General features: G+C 43.4%; 2 protein-coding genes across 15 annotated transcripts in view; one reads left to right on the forward strand and one right to left on the reverse strand.

Moving 5' to 3' along the window:
* The window catches only part of PTK2 (protein tyrosine kinase 2), a 223,946-nt gene extending 207,472 nt beyond the window's left edge, over window positions 1-16,474 (forward strand). For 12 of the 13 annotated variants that reach the window (XM_055798242.1, XM_055798244.1, XM_055798243.1 and 9 more), the window contains 6 exons: window positions 4,225-4,287; window positions 8,664-8,703; window positions 9,449-9,555; window positions 13,599-13,754; window positions 14,214-14,294; window positions 15,223-16,474. In XM_055798242.1, the coding sequence (XP_055654217.1) occupies window positions 4,225-4,287; window positions 8,664-8,703; window positions 9,449-9,555; window positions 13,599-13,754; window positions 14,214-14,294; window positions 15,223-15,435 (660 nt within the window). In that variant the 3' untranslated portion in view covers window positions 15,436-16,474. Of the gene's footprint in view, window positions 1-4,224; window positions 4,288-8,663; window positions 8,704-9,448; window positions 12,272-13,598; window positions 13,755-14,213; window positions 14,295-15,222 lie in introns of those variants that run through there. The other variant, XR_008746230.1, reaches the window with a different exon arrangement.
* Window positions 16,475-17,768: 1,294 nt separating this feature from the next.
* On the reverse strand, window positions 17,769-19,172 carry RPLP1 (ribosomal protein lateral stalk subunit P1). Of its 2 annotated transcripts, XM_055798248.1 has the most exons (4): window positions 18,985-19,162; window positions 18,805-18,879; window positions 18,362-18,479; window positions 17,769-17,889 (listed from the first exon to the last, which is right to left on the reverse strand). In XM_055798248.1, the coding sequence occupies exons 1-4, from the start codon at window positions 19,054-19,056 to the stop codon at window positions 17,810-17,812; spliced, it is 345 nt and encodes a 114-aa protein (XP_055654223.1). In that variant the 5' UTR covers window positions 19,057-19,162; the 3' UTR covers window positions 17,769-17,809. The 2 variants fall into 2 exon arrangements, with proteins under 2 accessions (XP_055654223.1, XP_055654224.1); XM_055798249.1 differs by lacking the exon at window positions 18,805-18,879 and having other exon boundaries at window positions 18,985-19,172.
* Window positions 19,173-20,945: the final 1,773 nt, after the last annotated feature.

Below are 20,945 nucleotides of genomic sequence, written 5' to 3' on the forward strand. Positions count from 1 at the left end.
CCTCATTTATATTTACTTTCCCGTTTGAGCCATTCTTTGTGGCTGCGTTGATGTTATATGGCATTGGTTTTAATCCTATAAAGACATATATATGCATGCCTTTTCGTAACTCCTCAGCAGACAGAAGAGTGTTGTGTTAAGAAATTTATAGTCCTTTCCTGTGATTAACAGGTTAAGAAGAAATAACTTGCATAGTTCCCTTATCATGTTTGGGTTTGGGTTTTTTTTCTGAAATTCCCACATAGTTGTGGTTTTGTCCTATTTTGACACTGAGAACTGCAAATCAAATATAATTGATGTGAACTGTTGCTAAAATAAGATCTTAACTTTTAGCCTGAGAAAATCCCACCAAGGCATTACAATTTGGCATGGCCTGAGAATGCTGAGACTTAAACGTTCTTTTATTAGTGAGTAACCAGAAATACTGGGGAAAAAATGCATTATGTTCCAGTTTGTCAACATATGCATCCTGTCTGAAAAGTCCTCTTGACATTTCCAAAGATTTCAGATAGACTGTTTATTAGGAAAAAATTAATTTGCTTTTGAAAGATTCTGATTTTCTGCAGGATTTTAATGACATACATACGTTGTTAAATGTGTTAAATATGTGTCTAATGAATAGAATAGTAAGTAGAAAAGGCTTTGCTTAAACTTGCATTTTAGTTTAGTACAGTTGGCACTTTCACTGAAAAAATAAAATTTTAGAGCACTAACGTTTGTATGCTTCAGAAGTCGCACCATACTATGAGTATGAAACACATTTGATGATAATTTGTCATCATAGTCAATCACTGTTTAGGCTCAAGGCTTGGAAAATATACTCACAAGTTACAACTTTTTCAGATAAAGCTGAAACCCTAAATCTCTAATTTCCCAAGGGCTTCGTGTTCTGAAACAGTCGTACACTGCACAAGAGTGTTAAGGAGGGCCTTTGCAGGGATTCACTCTTATTCGTGATGTTCAACTTCAGAGCTTCGCAACCAAGTAGATGTCTTGAGGGTTTTCCCCCCTCCAGCTCATCTCCCTGGTGTGTCTATATCCTCAATACATTTATGTCCCAGCAACTGCCAGAAATGTTCTCCATAAAAACGCAGGCGTGCCGAGCACCTCAGCACCCACCACCCACGTTCCAGCCCCTTTAGCTGCCTTTCAGAAAGGATCGTTCCCCATCCAGCCAAGAAGCTCTCTGGTATGGCCAGTACCCTATATCAACCCTGGTGGAGGTATAGGGCTGTAGCAGGTACTGGAAAGATAGAATGGTGTGCTGTGGGGCTCTGAAATGGGGTGTAAACAACAGAATGGGTCAGTTTGGGTGTGAGGCTTATTTTTGACCTAGGGAATGTTGTATTAAACACACCTGAAAAATATCAGGATTAAAAATCCAGCAACGCATCGCAATGTAATGCCAACATGAGGAGCTAAAATCAAAGCTCTTACTGCTGTAGAAGCATGAGAATTGCTGGTAAATAATATTTAAAAATACAATGGGAGTTTAGTCATAACTCACTGTAAAATAGTTATCTTTTGGAATTTCCACAGCTACACAAATCAATAAATCAGAGTGTCATTCACTAAAACAGGAGTTAAGAGTTTATTAGAACACAGTCAAGTCACTAGAAATGCAATTTGGCCTCTTACTAGTTATTGGATGCAAAAGCATGTTGGGTATTTCTCTGTTGTTCCTTGTATTCCTAACTCTCCAAGTGTTGATGGGGCAGGGGGAGGAAAGTATTTGGAGAAGCTGAAAGAGCTTGCATTTATGCACCACTAAAGATTTTCAGTCCTTAAGTCTAAGATGTAAATATGCAGATCACTGAGATGCAGGTATGTTGTGTAGCTGTACATGCTTCTTGTGGACTCTTTACTTTGCCATTACCCATTGGCACTTGGTATCTTCGCTTTCAGGTCAGATTCTTGGAGATGCCTGGGCAGCACCACTGCCTTCCACGGCTTCACTTTGCAGGGGGTGGTCAACAGCACTCCGTATTTTTGTTGGCAATGTGTGAAGCAAGTGTTTGTCAAGTTAATAATGCTAATTTTAGTAAAATTTTATGTGTATTTACAGTCTTTCTGTGAAACGATTCTTAGGCTGTGGCTAGGTGGGTGTGTAATGTTTGTGTACCTGAAGTCTGCTCAGGTACTGCACATTTGCTGCGGGTCGTGGCTTGGGTAACTGAATTGTTGCTGTGATATGTATGAGGTTATAGAATTGGGCATGTAGAGGGTTTAGAGGCTGAAAGGGAGGACCTAGTTAGTAAAGACAAGGAGGGGAGGAGGTGGATATTATGTCTGTTAATTTTTTTCTTGCAAGACTAGAAAAAAATGTTATTTGGACTAGTGTGTATTTTTGTATTTCTGAATCATCTAAAATGCTAAATATTTCATTATCTTTGGAGTCTGGTTTAGGGTGCATTTCTAGATTAATAAATGGTTAAAAGTGCAAAAAGCATTAAAGACCTCTGTGATAAAATAGTATTTGACTATTTCCAAAGACTTTGGGCACTTCCCTGGCTAGAAACAAACATGAAATGAAGGCAAATTGTGAACATTAGTGTGGTTAGTCCTATGCTTAGATAAACAAGGATAGCTGTTTGCTTTAGCTTAAAAATGTAATGTGAATCATGGCTTACTTTAGATATCTAATGAAGTATCTAACATACCCATATCAAATAAGACTTCAATCAGAAAAAAAATCCTTCATCATAATAAAGGAAATAAACTGGAGATTGTCAATGGTAACTTTCGTCATAAACTTTGTCACAAATTCCTGAAGAAATATTGGGAAATTGCTTGCGTGTGTCTGCTTCAGTTCTTCATGTTTAAGATGGGGTTAAATATTTCCCTGTCTAGTATGATTTGTCTATTTTTAATCTGCAAGTTCTTTAAGGCAGTGACTGTCTCTGGCTGTGCTTCACTCAGTCTGCAGAAGACTGAATGAAAATCCAAAGTATAAGGTCTTCTGACAGATTACCAACATGAGTATTTTTAATAATACAAGATCAATATTAGTGTATCTTTGCAAGTTCCGTCTGCCCTTCTGGCATTTTTAAGGTCATTTAGCAGGTCACGCAAGTTGGAATTATTCTTTAGTGCTTCTGGAAAGAAAGAAGAAAAGGGATCCAGAGTAGCTTTAAAGAGAAAGTAGATATATTTATCCTCTGAAACTAACCCTACAATCAGTATTCACACACTTAAAATAGGAAATTTTCATTCTTATGCTGTGTGTGTCTATTTTATGTGCATGTGTATGTATATATGTATACAGGCATATGAAGGAGGTTGTATTTACAGCGATGTAGACCATTTTCATTAACTCGTCATCCAGTCTCATAAGAGAGTGAATTGAAGAGTCAGATAAATCCTTTTTTTTTTTTACGTGCCAGAATTAGTGCACTAGAAAAGCATTTTCATTTTGCTGAACATGTGTCTTCAGATCAGTGTTAACATTTGTTCCACATCCAGTCTTTGTCTTTCTATGCAATTAATGTTATTCTCAAAGAGTACCAGTAACATACCTGGATTTTCTGGGGAGGTGAGAAAAATAACTGGTTTCTGTGTGAAAAAAAAATTGTTGTAGTCTTATTTTTACATTTTAACGGCTGAGCCCCACCCAGGTTCCTATATCTTGCTTAAAACATATAAACCAGAAATTTGCTTGTTGGTTTTATTAGGAGAATAGTGCATCTGGATGTCTTTATTAGCTTTCTGTATCCAAATGCAGTGTTTAAGGAGCTCCAGTAATTGGCCCCATTTGCAGGCTTGGAGAGTGAGCCAAGTACATATAAGCCATCCTCCGGCAGGAAGCGGGAATTAATGTGCAGCATTTTGCATCCTGTGGTTGAAATTTTCTGTTGGGAAGCAAACTGTTTTAAAAAAAAAAACAACAACGCCCAACTTTTGCTGCCTTTTAAGAAAATTTAAATGCAGGTTTTCCAATGTTGTGTTAGGGAAATGGTACTATTGATATTTATAACAAACATTTTTACACATGTGCTGAGAATGGGTGGTTAAGAATCAGCCGAGAAGGCTGCCAAGAGTTTGAGTAGCTGCAGTTGCAGAAGCACGTAGTCGCAGCAGCGGGGGTGTATAGACTGGAATGAAATGACATCTGTATTTGTCAGTGTAAATTTTTAACAGGATTTTCCTGTCTTTAAGATGATTTTAAGCTAGGTTGCATGAATCGGTAAGCGGAGTATAGAATGAAATTTGTATTTTCTGTTTTAGAAGCCTGATGTGCGGCTCTCCAGAGGCAGCATCGACCGAGAGGATGGAGGTCTCCAGGGCCCAGTAAGTATGTGTGGGATCTTTTAATCTCCAAACTCTTTCTCCAGTTTCCTGGTAGAACATGTTGTACACTGTCTTGATTGTGGGAGATTATTTAAATTTTTTGCTAAACATTTCCACTGTTATTACATAGTTCTGCAACTTTCCAAGAGGCTCAGCTTCTGCGGGAACAGCAGCCGTGGCAAACTTGTTCATGCAGCATTTTGGCGGATTTGGGGTTTGTTGTTTTTTTTCCCTTGAAGCTGCTGTTGAAACAAATACTAAAATGTTTCCACAGTTGTGTTGCAATTATTTTTAAATGTTTGTGTGCTGTATAATTGGGCCTTTTATTTAAAATTGTGGAGAGGTTTCTGAAAGTTCTGTCAACAGGAAGCAGGGTTAAAATAGCTTTTGCAGTAGTTTAAATATCTGAAGGGTTTTCTTAAAAGGAATTTAAATGTTACTGTTTTATTACCCAGAAGTCTGCTTGGGGTAAATGATCTGCTATGAAACAAGTAGAATAAACCCCATAGTCATTCATTTATTGCTAGACAACAGCTGCAGCTGTGGTATTCTTTCTTACTGGCTTAACTCTCGTCTGTTTAACTAAAAATGTCTCTCCAATTGTTTAATTGCTGTTGGAATCTCTGAATCATACTGATTGAAAAGGGAGGTTAGGCTAGGGACTGTTAATGATAGAAACCTGATGCTTCATTTACTGTTTGTCCCCAGGGATCACCTTTAAAATAGTTAATATTTTAAATTTACTTTCCTAGTTCATTTGGGATGCAATTGTAAATTCCTGGATTGGCTTCCGTATTTCTTTACTACCTAAGAATTTAGGGACTCTTCCTGCCTTTGCAGCCAAAGTACAGTCATGAATGAGTATATTAATGACACACCACAGCATGGTGTCTAGAGACATTCGTGTCTGGAAGCTGCTAAGATCATCTTCCATGAAATTGGAGAAGACTATTCGTTATTGTTAGGTCTTTACTATTGTTGCATCTTTATATAAGAGCAAGTAAAGTATAGCTGCATTTTGTGCCACTCATGAAGCTGCTTTGAGATAACATGGAGATTTTTGAGTTACGTCAGAGGTTTGATTCAGGTGGCTGTCAGTGGCAGTGGGTTTAAAGTACAGCTTCTTGCAGCAGCTGGTTTCTCTGACTGCTCCTTGAGTTCAGCATGACTGCCTGGGGTTAGAATAAAAATGACAACACCCAGATCCCAATCTACTTGTAGGGGAAGTCCTTTCTTCCCAGAGGAGGTAGTACAATTTCACACCCCATTTGAAAGAGTGTGAAGAAAACACTTAGTGATCACTGGCAAAATTAATTCTAAAAGAGACTCTTAATTCATAACTACAGTCCTAGTTCCAGAACTTGGTTTTGTGGTTTTATAGTTCTTACTATGTTCAGAACATAACTCTGAATGGCTTCATTTGCAGTGGGAAATGTCTGTGAGTCAATTTCTATTTCTCATGAAGATGAGAAATAAATAGGCAGTGGTCATTTTTAGGAGAACTAGGATTAAATAATTGCCCAGCATTACACGGAGATTTCTGTGACAATGGCGAGGACAGAAACCAGTTCACCAAGGTCATTTATGTCTTCCCCACACAGGCCTTTTTGTTTGATCGGTCATTGTGGTACTTGGTAGGGTTTAGAGCAGAAAGCACAGCAGCTCTGATTCCTGCTCAGAGCAGCAGCATCTGCACAGTTCAGGGACGCTGGGAGGAAGAAGGAGTTATACATGATCCTGTTCTTGGAGGTGGTGATACAAATGAAAAGTTACCACAAGCATTTTAGTGGTTCGTAACTGATGAGCACGTGGCTGTATAACTTAGTGCACATTCTTTTGACATATACTTCTGATACACAATTTTTTTAGAATATCATCTATGAGACTTACAAGAACTGGATTTCTCTCTAATACATTTTTATGCAACCTTACTTTCTGAAAGCTGGGCTTCTTGCCACCATTTTCCATAGTAAACTGATAGAAATTAGCTTGAAGTACAGAGTTAGTATGGGAATTTTCAGTTCATGCAGTTAAAATTAGGTAAAGTTTTGAGCAGCTGAAAGCAGGCCTCATGAAGCGCTAGGCAACCTTAGCCATTGGAAACATTGTCAGATCTGCCTGTAGTTTTAAAACTAGTTTTTAAATTTCTAAAAATGCCAGGCTGAAACTTCAAATAAATGCTGAACTATAGTTGTGAGTATCCCTCCAGTGCAATAATGGAAAGATGAGCGAGTTGTCGAGGCATGAGCTTCTCGTTTCGGTTGAGGACCCTGTGCAGACTTGCTGCATGCTGTTGGGAAGGTTGCTCGGTATCCTCATAGTCATCTAGCACTGAAATGAGGTGGTGGTGGAGTTAGAAGCTAAGTTATAGTAAGTGCACTGCTGTTGTCCCTGTTACCTGGCTGTGTTCCTGAAAACAGAGAATGTGAGATGTTCAAGAACAGTTGCATAAAAGGTCAGAAAAGAAAGTCAATGTATTAACATTTTTAGGTGGTGATTTTATAATAGCATTGACTAAGAGTGTCATCCAGATGCTCCTTGAACTCTGCTGACAGGCTTGGTGCCGTGGCCACATTCCTGGGGAGCCTGATCCAGTGACCAACCAGCCTCTCGGTGAAGAACCTTTTCCTAATGTCCTGTCTAAACTTCCCTGATGCTGCTTCATTCCTTTTCCTTGTGTCCTGTTGCTGGTCACCAGAGAGAGATGATCAGCATCTCCTCCTCCACCACCCTCCTTATGGAAGTTGCAGACTGCGATGAGGTTACCCCTCAGCCTTCTCTTCTCCAAGCTGAACAAACCAAGTGACCTCAGCCACTCCTCACAAGTCTCGCCCCTGAGGCCTTTTACAATCTTGGTTGCCCTCCTCTGGACACACTCTGATAGTTTGATGTCCTCCTTCTACTGAGGCACCCAAAACTGCACATAGAACCCGAGATGAGACCACAGCAGTGCCATGTAGAGTGGGACAGTCACCTCCCTCCACCAGCTCACTATGCTGTGCTTGATGTGCCACAGGACACGGTTGGCCCTTTTGGCTACCAGGGAGACTGTTGACTCTTACTCAACTTGCCATAAACCTAAACCCCCAGAGCTCTTTCCATGGGGCTGCTCTCCAGCCTCTCGTCCCCCCCATTTCTGCATATAACCAGGATTACCCCATCCCAGGTGGAGAATCGGGCACTTGCTTTTGTTAAATTCCAATGGTTGGTAATTGCCCAGCTCTCTAGTCTATCCCAATCTGTCTGTAAGGCCTCTCCACCCTTGAGGGAGTCCACAGCTCCTCCTAATTCACTGTCTTCAGCTAACCTACTTAATGAACATTTGATTCCTGTGTCCAGATCATTTATAAAAACACTGAGGAGCACTGGCTCTGAAACTGAGCCCTGGGGAACCTCACTGGGGACTGGCCACCAGCGTGATGTAACTCGATTTACTAAACTCTTTGAGCCCAGTCTATCAACCAAATGCTCACCCAATATATTACGGACATGTCTAGCTGTGTGCTGGATATTTGTCCAGAAGGACACTGAGGGACAGCATCAAAAGCATTGCTAAAGTCCAAAAACATATCTACTGGCTTCTCTTGGCCAACTAGATGGGTGACCGTGTCACAAAAGGAAATTAAGTTGGTTAAGCAAAGTGCTGTGTCAGGGGTTGATTTTATATGTGTGTGGGGTGGCTGCCATTGCTTGTCCCTGCCCAGGCCTCCTCAGCCGCTGTGGCGCAAGCTGTGGGCTTCTGGCGGGTCTTTGCTCCCCTGAGCTTCCCCCAGTTGAGGAAACCTCCCTGTGCACCATGCTGCAGCGCTCCACTGGCGCCACTCACCTCAGTGACTGAGGTTGACATGAAGGTTGTATAAATACGATTACCAATGACAGTCGCTTCAATCTATTATTAACTATTTCCAGATAAATAAGCAAATTGACCCTGACTAAGAGCTTTGCAACAAAACCCAAAAGTAAACCAGCTTAGAAATCTGTTACCATTATGGAAACCATTCAACAGTGCAGAAATACCAGTCTTCTCAGTGTTGCACTGCCATTTCTTCTTCACCACCGTGACTTCTACACTTTGATCTCTGAATACAGACTGAAAATTATTGGGAATATATGACCACGTTTGATTAATAATGAAGAATAAATTCTAATGTGGAAGCCAGGGCTGTTGTGAGCGATACAAAAGAAATGGAAATTCTTTTCTTACTCTATAAATAATATACCTGTTGTTAGGAGCTTAGCTAATGATGGTGAATAAGGATGTATTTTTAACTGTTGGGAAATGTGCTGAAAACTGGCTGCTCTTAATGTTTGAGATTGTGCTGCTAAAGGTTGTGAGCACTGTAATAACTAATCTAAATGCGTATTTTATTTTATAGGCTGGTAACCAGCACATATATCAGCCTGTGGGTAAACCAGGTAAGCAGTAAATCCATATACTGTCATCTTGAATCCTTGATTACAAGTTGTCTAGCAGCAGTGGTGAACAAAGATCTATGCCAGTATTTTCTTACAAGGGGTGGATTCAGTTCCAGATAACTAGACCTAGATGTTTCGGTGCACTATGTGTTTAAATTCCACGTGTGGTCCCCAGAGATGTAGTCAGCAAAGCCAAGAAAGTGTTTCAGTCAACAGGCGGGAAGGGCCTAGAGGAAGCTGAGTCACTCTGTAGGACTTCACCGTGTGTGGAGTTCAGACATGTGAAACAAAAGTAGACACCTAAATTTAGGTTTCTCAATCTCAAAAGTGAATCACACCCAGGATTTCTGCCATGAAGTCCAATTTTCCCAGACATATGCAGCATGTGTGGCACTTTGCTGTGGTACAGAGCGGGGTGAGTACCTCTCAGGTCTGGGGTAGGTGTACTGAGATGAGTAGCAGTTGTCCCATGAAGGAATTTTCTAAGTATCTTACTAAAACATCCATGTTCTCAGAATCACAGGAAAACTTCATGACCTTTTCTGTCTGCATTTTTCCAATAGAAATACAGATGTAAGTGTAACTCCTACAAATACTGGATTTACTGTAAAGCACATAAAGATGTACATCTCCTCTGCTAGTACAGTAAAGCGCATGTAGCCTTTGTAGTACTGACAGACCAAAATGCTGCAGGTACATCTGAATACGTTGGTCCTCTAAAATGCAGATTTTTTTTATTAATCAGATCACGCAGCTCCACCAAAGAAACCTCCCCGCCCTGGAGCCCCCAGCCATTTGGGCAGCCTTGCAAGCCTGAACAGCCCTGTGGACAGCTACAACGAAGGCGTGAAGGTACATTGCTCAGTGCCACATGAAATATGCCTCAGAAAATTAAACATTACCACTCTTCAGTTAGTTTGCTGTTCCTTAAGTAGAGACCGTGGAAAGCAAAAGCAACTAAACTTCCCAAGTAAATGTTGTCATGGGGCAAATATGCACTGGCAGCTCTCCAGGGAGGTGGGGAGTTAACCGGTAGGCTCATATCCTCCATTACTGTGATTCAGCATGTTCCTCACCTAGAACCTTTCCCAGGTGAGCATATTTCTAGTTTGAAGAGCATACGATATGAGGTCTCCTGTATGGACTCAGCTACCTGCTCAGCAGCTCTGTTAAGCAGGAAGGAGCGCACCTAGGGTTTCCAGTTACTCTGGTAGTACCAAAGTCTCCTATACTTGGTGACAGAGAAGTGAGACATGTCTGAACTGTGGTGCTCAAAAAGCTCTTGCTGGAGCACCGAGGTGCCTAAAACCCTCCTGGCTCTGGGGAACAAGGGAAGAGGGGAACTGGACCGTCTGACCTGTGACTGAGATACTTTCCAATGTGTTGTTTGATCTCTAGTAAATAGGTAATACAGCCAAAAATGAAACTTTAGTTTTCTAGCAGAAATGCTGCAGGATGCTGTGAAACACAACGTCATGTCCCTATTGCAGCTGGTGCCAAGGGAAGTGCTTCTTAGGATGTCAGTCACATCTAAAATCTTGCCTTTCGTGTTGTTCCCTGCCTTTGGGACTCCAGTACCTCTTCAGGAAACAGAAACCCAAGTGACCTCAGAGCCTCCGGAGGGGATCCAGTGGAGCTATTTCTGATGCTAGGAGTTTCCAGCAGCTAGGTAGAATAGTGATTGGGAATTCTCTGTCAGTAATACTTTTAACAGAAGTTAAGAGTATTTAAGTTAAGAGTATTAAGCTGCACTTCTGTTAGAAGTGCAGCTGATCTATACACATCGCTGTTTTATTATTTCACAACCTTTGCAGCCAGGCAAATACCTCCACAAAGACTGCTGGTCTGATGGCGGTATTACTGACCAGAGCGTTAAAAGCAGGATCACTCCTGCCGCTGCTCTCATTCTGTCAGTTGATGCCATCAGTAGCACCCCAGGAGGTGATGTATTTATGTGCCAGCTGTTTCCTGAGAGAAGAAAGATCAGGTCTCCATCAGAGCACAGGCTTTGCAGATACACTGCGGCAATCCCTGCTGTAAATACAACAGTTAGTGCTAATAGTACAGCTCCTCACAGAAGTAGAACCTCTGGCTATTCTAAGCCTTGCCAAGCCTGTAGTAAAGAACAGGAATCCATGTTGTGGTAAGTGCGGCTGTTGTGATAAGCCACTTACCTGATCGATCTCACTAATCGATCTCAGTCACCACCTGCCTGTCACTCTTGCTCTCGTTCTGAGATTACCAGAATATTTAAGAATTCAGTGTAAATAGACAGCAGTGGCCAATTTGAGCAGGATTATTTATTATAAACTGATGCCAGTGCCTTTCAAGCTGCCAAGCCTCAGAAAATGCAAAAAGCAGTAACAGATGTGTACTAAACTTGGCTTCTCTAAAATTTACTTTCTAAATGCTGATACTGGAACGTGAAAGATGTTTTCTGAAATATATCCTTTTCACAACAAACCAACCTTGAGCAGCCAAAAATCATCAGTAATAACAAGTGAACAAGATTCTTGTACTAAATAGCTTCTTCAGTAGAAAAGACAGATTGATTTTGGTTTTCTGTCAAGAGTTTCTTGAAATTGGATTGTTTTATGCTCCTTCAAGAAAACAGCCCATTATTTTTTGATAGCGTATAGCTTTGTTAATGTCTGCAGTCCTAAACTGAAGACGCTTCTGAGGCTCTCATTTCAGACTTGCCATTTCAGTCTCCCTTTTCTGCAGAATACAAATTAAGAGAATTTGAACTGCTTGCCCTCAGGAGCCTTTAGGGCATGCGTCAGGAAATACATGGGTTTGTGGTACTTGCTGAGGCAAAGCCGCCCAGTCGACACAAAGCAACTCCTGATTTCTTAGTCTGCAGAGCGGTAGTGTTGATGTTGGGTATAAACAAAAAAAAAAAAAAAGGAGTGTTAAGAAATGCAGGTGTCCGTGCTCTTGAAATGTCAGGGCCTGGCTGTAGAAATTAGGTGGCTCATCTAGACTGGGTTCTTGATAGTTCTTAACCACAACTGTGATTAGTCATCACAGACAGGAGCTGCACAGTTAGAGGACTGTGTATTTCCTCCTATCATGATTTTTTTCAAGAACAAGAAATTTTCAAGGAGATAAATAAATTTTCTTCAGTCTATTGAATACTGGATTGTTTGCACAGGACATGTTGTTTCCCACCATTGCAGAGGCCCTCTACTCCATTCACCACTTTGCTGCTCGCCAGACTGGCTTGCTCCTGTCAAGCTTTGCATGATCTCTTCCCCATGTGTTTAGTAAAAAGTAAGCATGGGTGCATGGCAAATACCTCCACTTCCTACGCGGTGCACAGCAGGTTGTCAGCACACGGTGCTTCTGTAACAAATGGACCAAGAGCTAACACGAATGACTGCCGATACTGTTGAGGATGCATTTTTGTTGCAGGCTTTTTAACTGGTCTCTTATTGCTACACATGTTTTGGGTTTGGTTTGGTTTTTTTTCCTGCTGAGTTTTATTAATATTGTTTTTCTTTTTTCCCTTCTTTTGGTAAATTTCTTTAACCTTCCCCCACATTCTGCTCAACCATAGCCATGGAGGGTAAGCAGTGCGTGAGCGTGTGTGTATGTGCTCTTATTCCAAAATGTCTTTGCATGTCACTCTGCCAGAAGACTGTTTTAACTTCTCGATTGCTGAAACCAATTGGAATCACAGCCTTTCACTGGTGATTGAGGCAATTACAATGTTCTTTTTCCTTAGGTATTTTCTGATCAATGTACTTGATTGCATCTCTGTAATAAGTTGTCAGTAGGCACTTGGTGAAATGCAACAAAATGGAATCACCATGCACTAAATCCTGCACTCACTCCTTCCTTAGACAAAGTTTCATCCAAGTATTTTATAGTTCCATCAGGGTAGTATCTCAGGTGCTTCCAGTGAAACATCTCTGTAGCTAGGACCAGTTCTAGGAACCAGCAGTAACCCAGCATGGTGGGCTGAAACACGATGAGCTGTCTCAGATCAAGAGTGGGCAGCTGCTCTGTGACCAGTAGAAAATAAGCAATTTTTTAACCAACTGCTCCCACAAAGCAGTTGCTTGGGCATCCCATAGCAGTGAAGAGCTGCAGGAAACTGGGATGCTTGTAGTTCTACAGTTGAGAAGCAGAGACACTGAAGACCTTACAGAGGAAGTTTTCAATGTCTGTTTCTTTTCTGACCCAGGATTATTTTGGTCTGTCCTGGATTTAACTCTAGGCAGATCTGACTCAACAGAAGTTTTGCTTGAGTAAGGACTACTGGATTTTTAACCCATTTCTTTTTCTGATCTACTGGAAACAAACTGTATGAAAAGAGTTGGTGTTTCCCACTTCTAGTGGTGACACAATTTTTTGTTAATCTGCCGTGAATTTTCACTAACAAAACAGTATGTACTGCAATACTCTCTCTTTACTGTATCAGTATGTTAACTATGTACTCTGACATTGTTTTGGAGCACAAAACAACTTTCCCGAACAAGGGACCTGATACCTGTTGCCTTAGCAGAGGAACTTACCCATCAGTAGTGAACCATTTAGAACACATCATGTACTGCGGACTCCTCGTTCCTCAAATTATTTCTCTGTTGTGGGAGTTATACTGGAAGCTCTTAAGGGAAATCCTGGTGAAAAAAAGAATTCCCCAGGGTCATTTCACAGATCAGGTTCAGTCAAAAGAACTAAAGGAAACTTCCTTCAGATCCAGGAGTGAGTGTGCTCAGCCAGGACAGGGGACCAAGGCGGGGCGGGGGGGGGGGGGGGGGGGGGGGGGGTGGAGCGGGCGGCGCGGCGCTGTTGCGAATGAGACCTTCCCGGCAGTCTGTGGAGGTTGGGAAGTTGCTGAGCCCCATCTGCTGGGGACAGGAGGTTGAACAACCCTTCTCTGCTTCCAGATTCAGCCACAGGAAATCAGCCCTCCTCCTACGGCCAACCTGGACCGTTCCAACGACAAAGTCTATGAGAATGTAACTGGGCTGGTGAAAGCGGTCATAGAAATGTCCAGTAAAATACAACCAGCTCCACCAGAGGAGTACGTACCCATGGTAAAGGTATGGAGGCAGTTCCTAAAATCAGTGTTTTATTTCTCTCCTGACTGAGGTCTTAAGCGGCGTAGGAGAAACCTTCTGGGAAGCTGGGAGTAGAAAAGCTTTGTGTTTGTGGGGCAGGTAACTCGTGGTCACAGGGCTAGCACTTTGGATGCTTTTAACAGGATTGTGGGCAACTGTGCTTTTATTCCCCAGCTTGCCTGTGCTTATCAAGGGGCAGCAAGTTATGCACTATCTAATCTGCATTTCACTTTTTTAAGAAAAACTTTTAATTAACCCTTTGGCATCTTGCTTTGATAGTGAAACACAATTGCAGGTGGGATTTAAAGTCTCTCAGCCATGTTCTAACTCCCTTATTCAGATGAGGAACTAATTGTATCTGTTGATTCCTGCACTGTTACAATTTTCTCATCTATTCATTCCATGTTTTCAAAGTTTATTTCCTTAAATTTTTTTTCTTAGGAGGTTGGTTTGGCACTAAGAACCTTACTGGCAACAGTAGATGAGACCCTCCCAGTGCTTCCTGCAAGCACTCACAGAGAGGTACGTAGAGCTCTGCTGACCTGATGCTCAATTGTTATGTTTTGCCTCGGCCAGAGCAGCTACCTGGCCATGGTTTAGCTCTCCCTGCTTTGCATATGCATACATCTTGGCTCACTAAGCAGCCTGAACTCTCGAGTTGTCATTCTACATGACGTAAACTTTACTGGAATTGCTGCATGGGCATAGGCTCGTACTTATGCAAAGACACATGAACTGGATATAATTGAAGAGCACACCACACCACCCATAGGAAGTTGACATAAAAACCATTAGCAGTGCTTATGCAAAACCAGTATTCTAATGCAGGGCGACCATCTGAGAGTTAATTCTTAGTGTAAATGTAATCTTTCATTAAAGTACAGCTTGCACACATAGTCATGGAAGAGGTAATTGAGTATAGGCTGGTGCAGCTGGAAGGTTTTGATGAGAAGATATTTGGTGGTAAACCTTGTTCTGGATGAGAAGTGCCAAGATCTTTCATGAGGTGGGAGTAAAACCATTGAAAGAGTGTGATAATGAGAAAGCCAGAGAATGGTGAGTGCCACAGAGCATCATGCCCATTTAGCTGTGCAGCAACATATATCTGGCTACTTGACCCCTTATATTTTTTTAAAGCTACTTTAATAAGGAGTGATGTTATACGCTTCCAGGTCCTAATTATCAAGGTGTTAAAACCCACTCCAATGGCCATTTAGGTCTTGGTGCTGTTTAACAGTGGGCAGCTCTTGATCACCGCACAGAACAGCGAGTGTCAAAATTCCACCTGCTGCTCCATGTGATGCCCACAGAAACAGCCCCAGCTTTGCTCAGAAATAACAAGCAGGGGCTGTCGTGGTAGGGTAGGTAGCGCTGCTGCTCTGTAGTATCGCTGCCACAAGTGCAATGCTTTCCAACAACTTGCACAGTTGACCGAATCTTCTCATTCCAGATTGAGATGGCACAGAAGCTGCTGAACTCTGACTTGGCTGAGCTCATTAACAAGATGAAATTGGCACAGCAGTACGTCATGACCAGCCTGCAGCAGGAGTACAAAAAGCAAATGCTGACAGCTGCTCACGCTCTAGCTGTGGATGCCAAAAATTTGCTGGATGTTATTGATCAAGCCAGACTGAAAATGATCAGTCAGTCCAGGCCGCACTAAGTACCGAGGGAGGAGTTTCATCAGTCTAAGAATTCTGCTTGCAAAGGGATGTTCTTTCACCTTCCACCAGCAGTGAGGATTAACCCAGTGTAGTTCTGGCTTTCCAGCACCTCTTGCTTCAGCAGACCTGACCGCTGTTGGTTCTCATTACAAAAGTTTAACCAAGTCTTTTTATCATAAAGCCAAGCTGGTCTGGGAATCAAAAAGTGGCATTATCACAAGATGAAGTTTGTACAGGAGTCCTCGGGAAATCACAGCTATGGAGTGCAATTCAGTTCTATACATTGCATGGGACACTCTTAGCCTGCAGCTGCAGCAGGGTTATGGTCTTGGAGCCAAAACTGCTTGAGCAGCTGATCAGAGAAAGGTATTGTGAAGTGAAGAATTCGGGGAAACCTCAGGGCTGAGAATTCTTGCCCACAGTATATGAACTATCCAGACTGGAATTTTTTTATTAGAACACTTACGTCGCAATATGCTAATCACAATTTACAGAGAAAGAATAAAAAGCTATATTTTCAAGACTTCAGTCATTTCAAGACAAACTAAAGCCCTCTTCATCTTCCTACCTTTTACTTTTATGTGAATGTGTGAAGCATTTGTTTGGAACTAGCTGTAGAACGCAACTGAAAACTCTTTTTCACCAGAATAACGTGCCAGTTCTTTTGTAGCAATGTTGTTTTCCTTGGAAGTGAAAATGCTGCTTTGTACCAGAGCAATTCAGAGCTGCATTTAGAGGAGTCTGTAACCATTCATGTCCCCCATTTTTATATAATTTATAAAGACAGATTAAAGCCATGTTGGAATATTTTAAACCCGCTGTAGTTAACTAACCCATCCTTTTGTCTATCTTGCCTGGGAGGAGTTACAGTAGAGCAGTGTAATTAGATTTTCTTTGGTTTTCAGTTATGCCATCTGTTCTGTTAAAATAAAAACCACACACTCCCTTTTTGCTGTTGAGGGATATAAATTATTCTCAGGAAGAATATAATGAACTGTACAGTTACTTTGACCTATTAAAAAGGTGTTACCAGTGAAATTCTGACTGTATCATTTTTTGTATGCGTGCACTGCAGAAGAAACCACTGCAAGTTTTCTGTGCTTGGAATTTCCCCCCACCCCCCAATCTACAAACTTAAGAATTCAGTTATGCAGGACTTAAGGAGTAACAGTAAGCATTCGAGGAGAAATGCAAGATTTAAGTAGTCTTCCAGAAAGCATCTCTTTCGAGTCAGTGTAATCATCTGTGTAACTGACTTCTAATTACTTGGTGTTGCTCCTTACACTCCTGGAAACTTTTAAAATAGGTTTTCCTAGGGGGAGGCTTCTTCAGAAAGGGGCAGGGGAAGCATAGCTGGTAAGTGAGAAATCCCAGCAGCAATAGGCAGTTGCATGGACTCAATTCTTCCACAGGTGCCTGCATCTTTTCAAAAAAGAAATGAGCTCTCATTTTGTGGGAAGATGCGACAGTGCAGAGTGCATCAGTTTTGGGTCTACATGTGAAGCAACCCTCCTACGCAACTCTGGAGTCCTTACACACTTGGAACATTTTGCCGATGCCCCATTTTCATCCAATACTTCAGAATACACTTTTGAAACACAGCCCTTACCTTGTTCAGTTGCTCTGGACAAGTCGTGTTCAAAAGTTATTTCTAGAAATACATACTTTAAGTTACTCCTCATGTGTGAAGTTATACAATCTTCCACACCCACCCTTCAGAGTGGTTTTCAGAGATGCTCCTTAACATTTTTCTGGAAAGGCAAAAAAAAATTACACATCTTACACAACCTAGGCTTAGTGCCTAGCACTGCAAGGCTCAGTCTGCTTTTCAGTTACACCTGCTCATGAATAGCGTCCCAACTTTAGCCTCTAACAAGGGCCTTTACCTGAGGATTGCAAGCTTCTTCCCCACTCGTCAGCTCAACAGCTGGCCTCCACTGCAAAATGCACATACTCCTTGCTTTAGCTGCTCCAAAAAGGTTAAAATTACCTGGTACTAGAAACTGCCAAGGTGGAAGGTGCACTGTTGCTAAAGCATTAACTAGACACACAGCAGCTTCACCCAGAGGCCGTAATACGAACTGGGCCATACTGCTTTTGCTAAACGTGACCACGTCCCAGGCTCACTGTGATCATGCCTCTACCTTTGTCCATATGCTGTGCCATTTAGGGGCCTGAACTGTCACTGTGCTGCATCTAAGTATAAAGAACAAACAAGGGAAGTTGTAAAACCACTAGATCAACATGTGATGACAGCATTTTTGGAACCTGCAGGTAACCTGGCCATCCTTCATCCACTCCACTTCACATGGTTCCATGTAAGACACAAGACTACAATTAAGTGTTCTTTATTGCAGACATGTACAAAATTGATTAGTCAAAAAGACCAAAGCCCATGTCATCATCAGATTCCTCTGATTCTTCTTTCTTTTCCTCTTCTTTCTTCTCCTCAGCTAGAAAAGAAGAAGGGAATCAGGGGTTTTCCATTCTGTCACCTCATAAAAGTCACATGCCACAAAAGACTTCATATACTATGACTGCAATCAAGAAGCAAGACCTAAGCAATCCTAACAAGCTAAGCTAACAACCCATGATGACTAGTGTTTCCACCAGGAAAGCATGTTTGTGCCTTCAAAAGTAATTTCTATCAAATCTGAGTAACTTCAGAGATCCTGGTGATGTACAGGAAGACAAGCCTTAACTCTGAGGTAAGGCTAATCCTGTACACTGCCTCAGTGCAATACCAGCCTTTCTTACGATGAAGGTCTGTTTTGCTCCAGAACTCCCACGTGCGTACTACATGAAACCACATGAAAATCGCAGGAGGAAAAGCCGAGCTGGCTCCTGACCTGGTAACAAGCAGCTTTTTACCTAAGTATCTCTCCCAGCTGAAGCTCCCTAGGCTGGCCACGCAAGGCCACTTACCAGGGGCAGCACCGCCCGCCGGCGCAGCGCCACCCGCGGGGGCAGCAGCAGCTGGAGCGCCGCCACCACCAGCTCCTACGTTACAGATCAGGCTGCCGATGTCGATGTTGGCCAGAGCCTGGGGGGAACAAGTAGCAGTAAAACCTCGTCACCAGGGGCTGCGGGGGGCAGCTCCGCTTCGGTCCCGCGCACCTGCGATGCCACGGCAGCCGTGCGGCGGGGAAACCGCAGGATGACAAACCAGCGGCCCCGCACCCCTGGGGACGCGGGGCTCTTTAGGTTCGTTAAAGGTCGCGTTTCACAGCAGAAGGTGCCGGGGCTTGTCGCGCTGCTGTCACCTGCGCTAGTTCGGTTGTGACCGGCAGCCGGCAGCCCCCGCGACGAGACGAGGCCGCCGCCGCCCGCGGCCCCTCCCCGCCCGGCCCCCGCTCCCTCTCGCCCACCTTCGCGAAGAGGCCCGGCCAGAACGGCTCCACGTTCACTCCCGCCGCCTTGATAAGCGCGTTGATCTTGTCCTCCTGCAACGACAGCGGCGCTCAGAAGCCAGCCCGGCCCCGCCGCCGCCCGCCATGCCGCGGCTCGCCGCCATCTTGTGCCGCGCGGGGGCCGCGGCCCGCACTCACCGTGACGGTGACCTCGTCGTCGTGCAGAATGAGGGCGGAGTAAATGCAGGCGAGCTCGGAGACGGAGGCCATGGTGGGGGCGCGGTGCCAGTCGCCGGGGTGGGACGGCCTTAGCTTCAGCTGAAGGACACAGCACCTTGGGCCGCCGGGGAGGAAAAGGGGCGCGTGCTCCCGGCGGAGCTTTATAAGGGCGCCCTGAGCCAATCGCGGACCCGGCGAGCTGAGACGCGACGGTGGCGGCGGCGCCGCTGGCCAACCCGGGGCCGGCAGGGCAGCGCTCCGCCAATCGCGGCGTGGCGGGGCACGATGGGGCGGCCCTCCTCCCGCCTGCCCTCCCGCTCGCCCGCCTTCCTCCCCTTCCCGCCCTCCCTCGCGCCCCACCCGTGTCTCTTGAATGATGAGTGGTGCACCGCTTATCTATGGGATAATGTACTTACGTTTCTCTAACAGCTGCGAAACGTCCAAGGACCCTTATTGCTAACATGACGGATGTGCTAATTGCTAAGTTCTTGGATATGTCATCTTTAAGAAGGCTATCTGGTCCTAAGTTCCTGTAGTTTATACAACGCGGCAAAGACAAGGACTTAAATCGTGGTCACTAGTTTAGCGAGATATGTAAATAACTTCCCGGAATTGTAATGAATATGTAAACGGTTTCCCGGAAAGTTAAAGAATCGGTATGAGTTGCTTGTATAAAGGGGGGACTGAAAAGTCCTCTCGGTGTGCATGACTTTGGTGGAGCGATCCCCCATGCACCCAGCGCTGCCGAATAAAGATAACCTCCGCTCACTCGAATATTGGTGACTGATTCTTTAAATCAATTTGGTGACCCAGATGGGACCTCCTCTGCTCGGCTGCGGGACCCATTGAGAGCGGGGACTCCCTAGGGTACCCCCGGGGATGTTCCCGGAGGGGCTCCTCGCCTCATCTGGATCACTGCAGGAGCAGACAAGGACTCCATCTTGCGGAGCAAAGGTACTATTTTTATTCAAATATTATATTAATTGTAAATATTATATTAATATTATATTTTGAACAGTACTGTTTGGGATATTTCTGTTCTGGGACAGGTCCATCTGTAAAGCTGTCTGTAAGACATAAGATCATTGTCTGCTTATGCAGGATGGCATATGCCGGGTAGCTGGCATCCCAGGTATACATCTGATTCTGTTCCGGTATTCGTTCCGATACTGAGGTAATATCGGAACTCTGATTCTGTTTTGGTCGGAAGACTGACACGTTTGATGATTTGAAGTCAATCTGTGTATATAGGATTAATAATTATAGGGTTACTAATAATAATTGTTATCCTCATTTCATGCTGGAAATGTGAGAACATTTCTGTATTAGGTATATTATGCATGTTGGTATGCGGTTATTGTCTTGAACATCCGAGGGGTGAGTGTAAACCTCTATATGTTTTAAAGCGCATATAGGGTAAAGAATTATTGAGTATATGGTGGGGGTTGCTGCTTAAAGACAAAATTTGTCTCTGAGCAGTTCCTTTGTGCTGTTTTGGCATCAATTTGGTGAGCCAGCCAGGAGAACTCTCCACCAGTGCTGGAATCCAGGGGCCTGGGGACCCTCAGGGCCCCCGACTGCATCTTCTGTCGGCAAGACTCCCCTACCCCTCAGCTTCTCACACAGGTGGACAAGGACTTCTGCACAACATAAAAGGTATTTATATTTATTCTTTGTTTTAAGTATTTGATTGTCTTAAGATTTGGGTTTACCCCATAAGACGAAAGATGGGACGCCGTCTCGCAGGGTTGAGAAGAAGGGATGCCTTCTGAAAAGGGTAATAGCCCTCCCTATTTGATTGTCTTAAGATTTGGGAAGCTAAAAACTTGCTTTAGGTTGTCCTAAGATTTGAGGAATTCCTAGAATATAACAACTGAAATAGTGCTCTGTGTCTTGTTTGTTCTATGTGTTGTCTTGTTACATGTTCAAAATTCGAGTTA

This window comes from Falco peregrinus, chromosome 3, assembly GCF_023634155.1.
Source record: "Falco peregrinus isolate bFalPer1 chromosome 3, bFalPer1.pri, whole genome shotgun sequence".
NCBI lineage: Eukaryota > Metazoa > Chordata > Aves > Falconiformes > Falconidae > Falco > Falco peregrinus.

Bases quoted from the DNA above. Each gene is read 5' to 3' on its own strand.
- RPLP1 (XM_055798248.1), bottom strand. From the start codon at position 19,056: ATGGCCTCCGTCTCCGAGCTCGCCTGCATTTACTCCGCCCTCATTCTG. The intron at 18,880-18,984 runs GTGAGTGCGGGC...CTGTCGTTGCAG, and splicing joins ACGACGAGGTCACCGTCACG to GAGGACAAGATCAACGCGCT. The intron at 18,480-18,804 runs GTGGGCGAGAGG...TGTTCCCCCCAG, and splicing joins GGCCGGGCCTCTTCGCGAAG to GCTCTGGCCAACATCGACAT.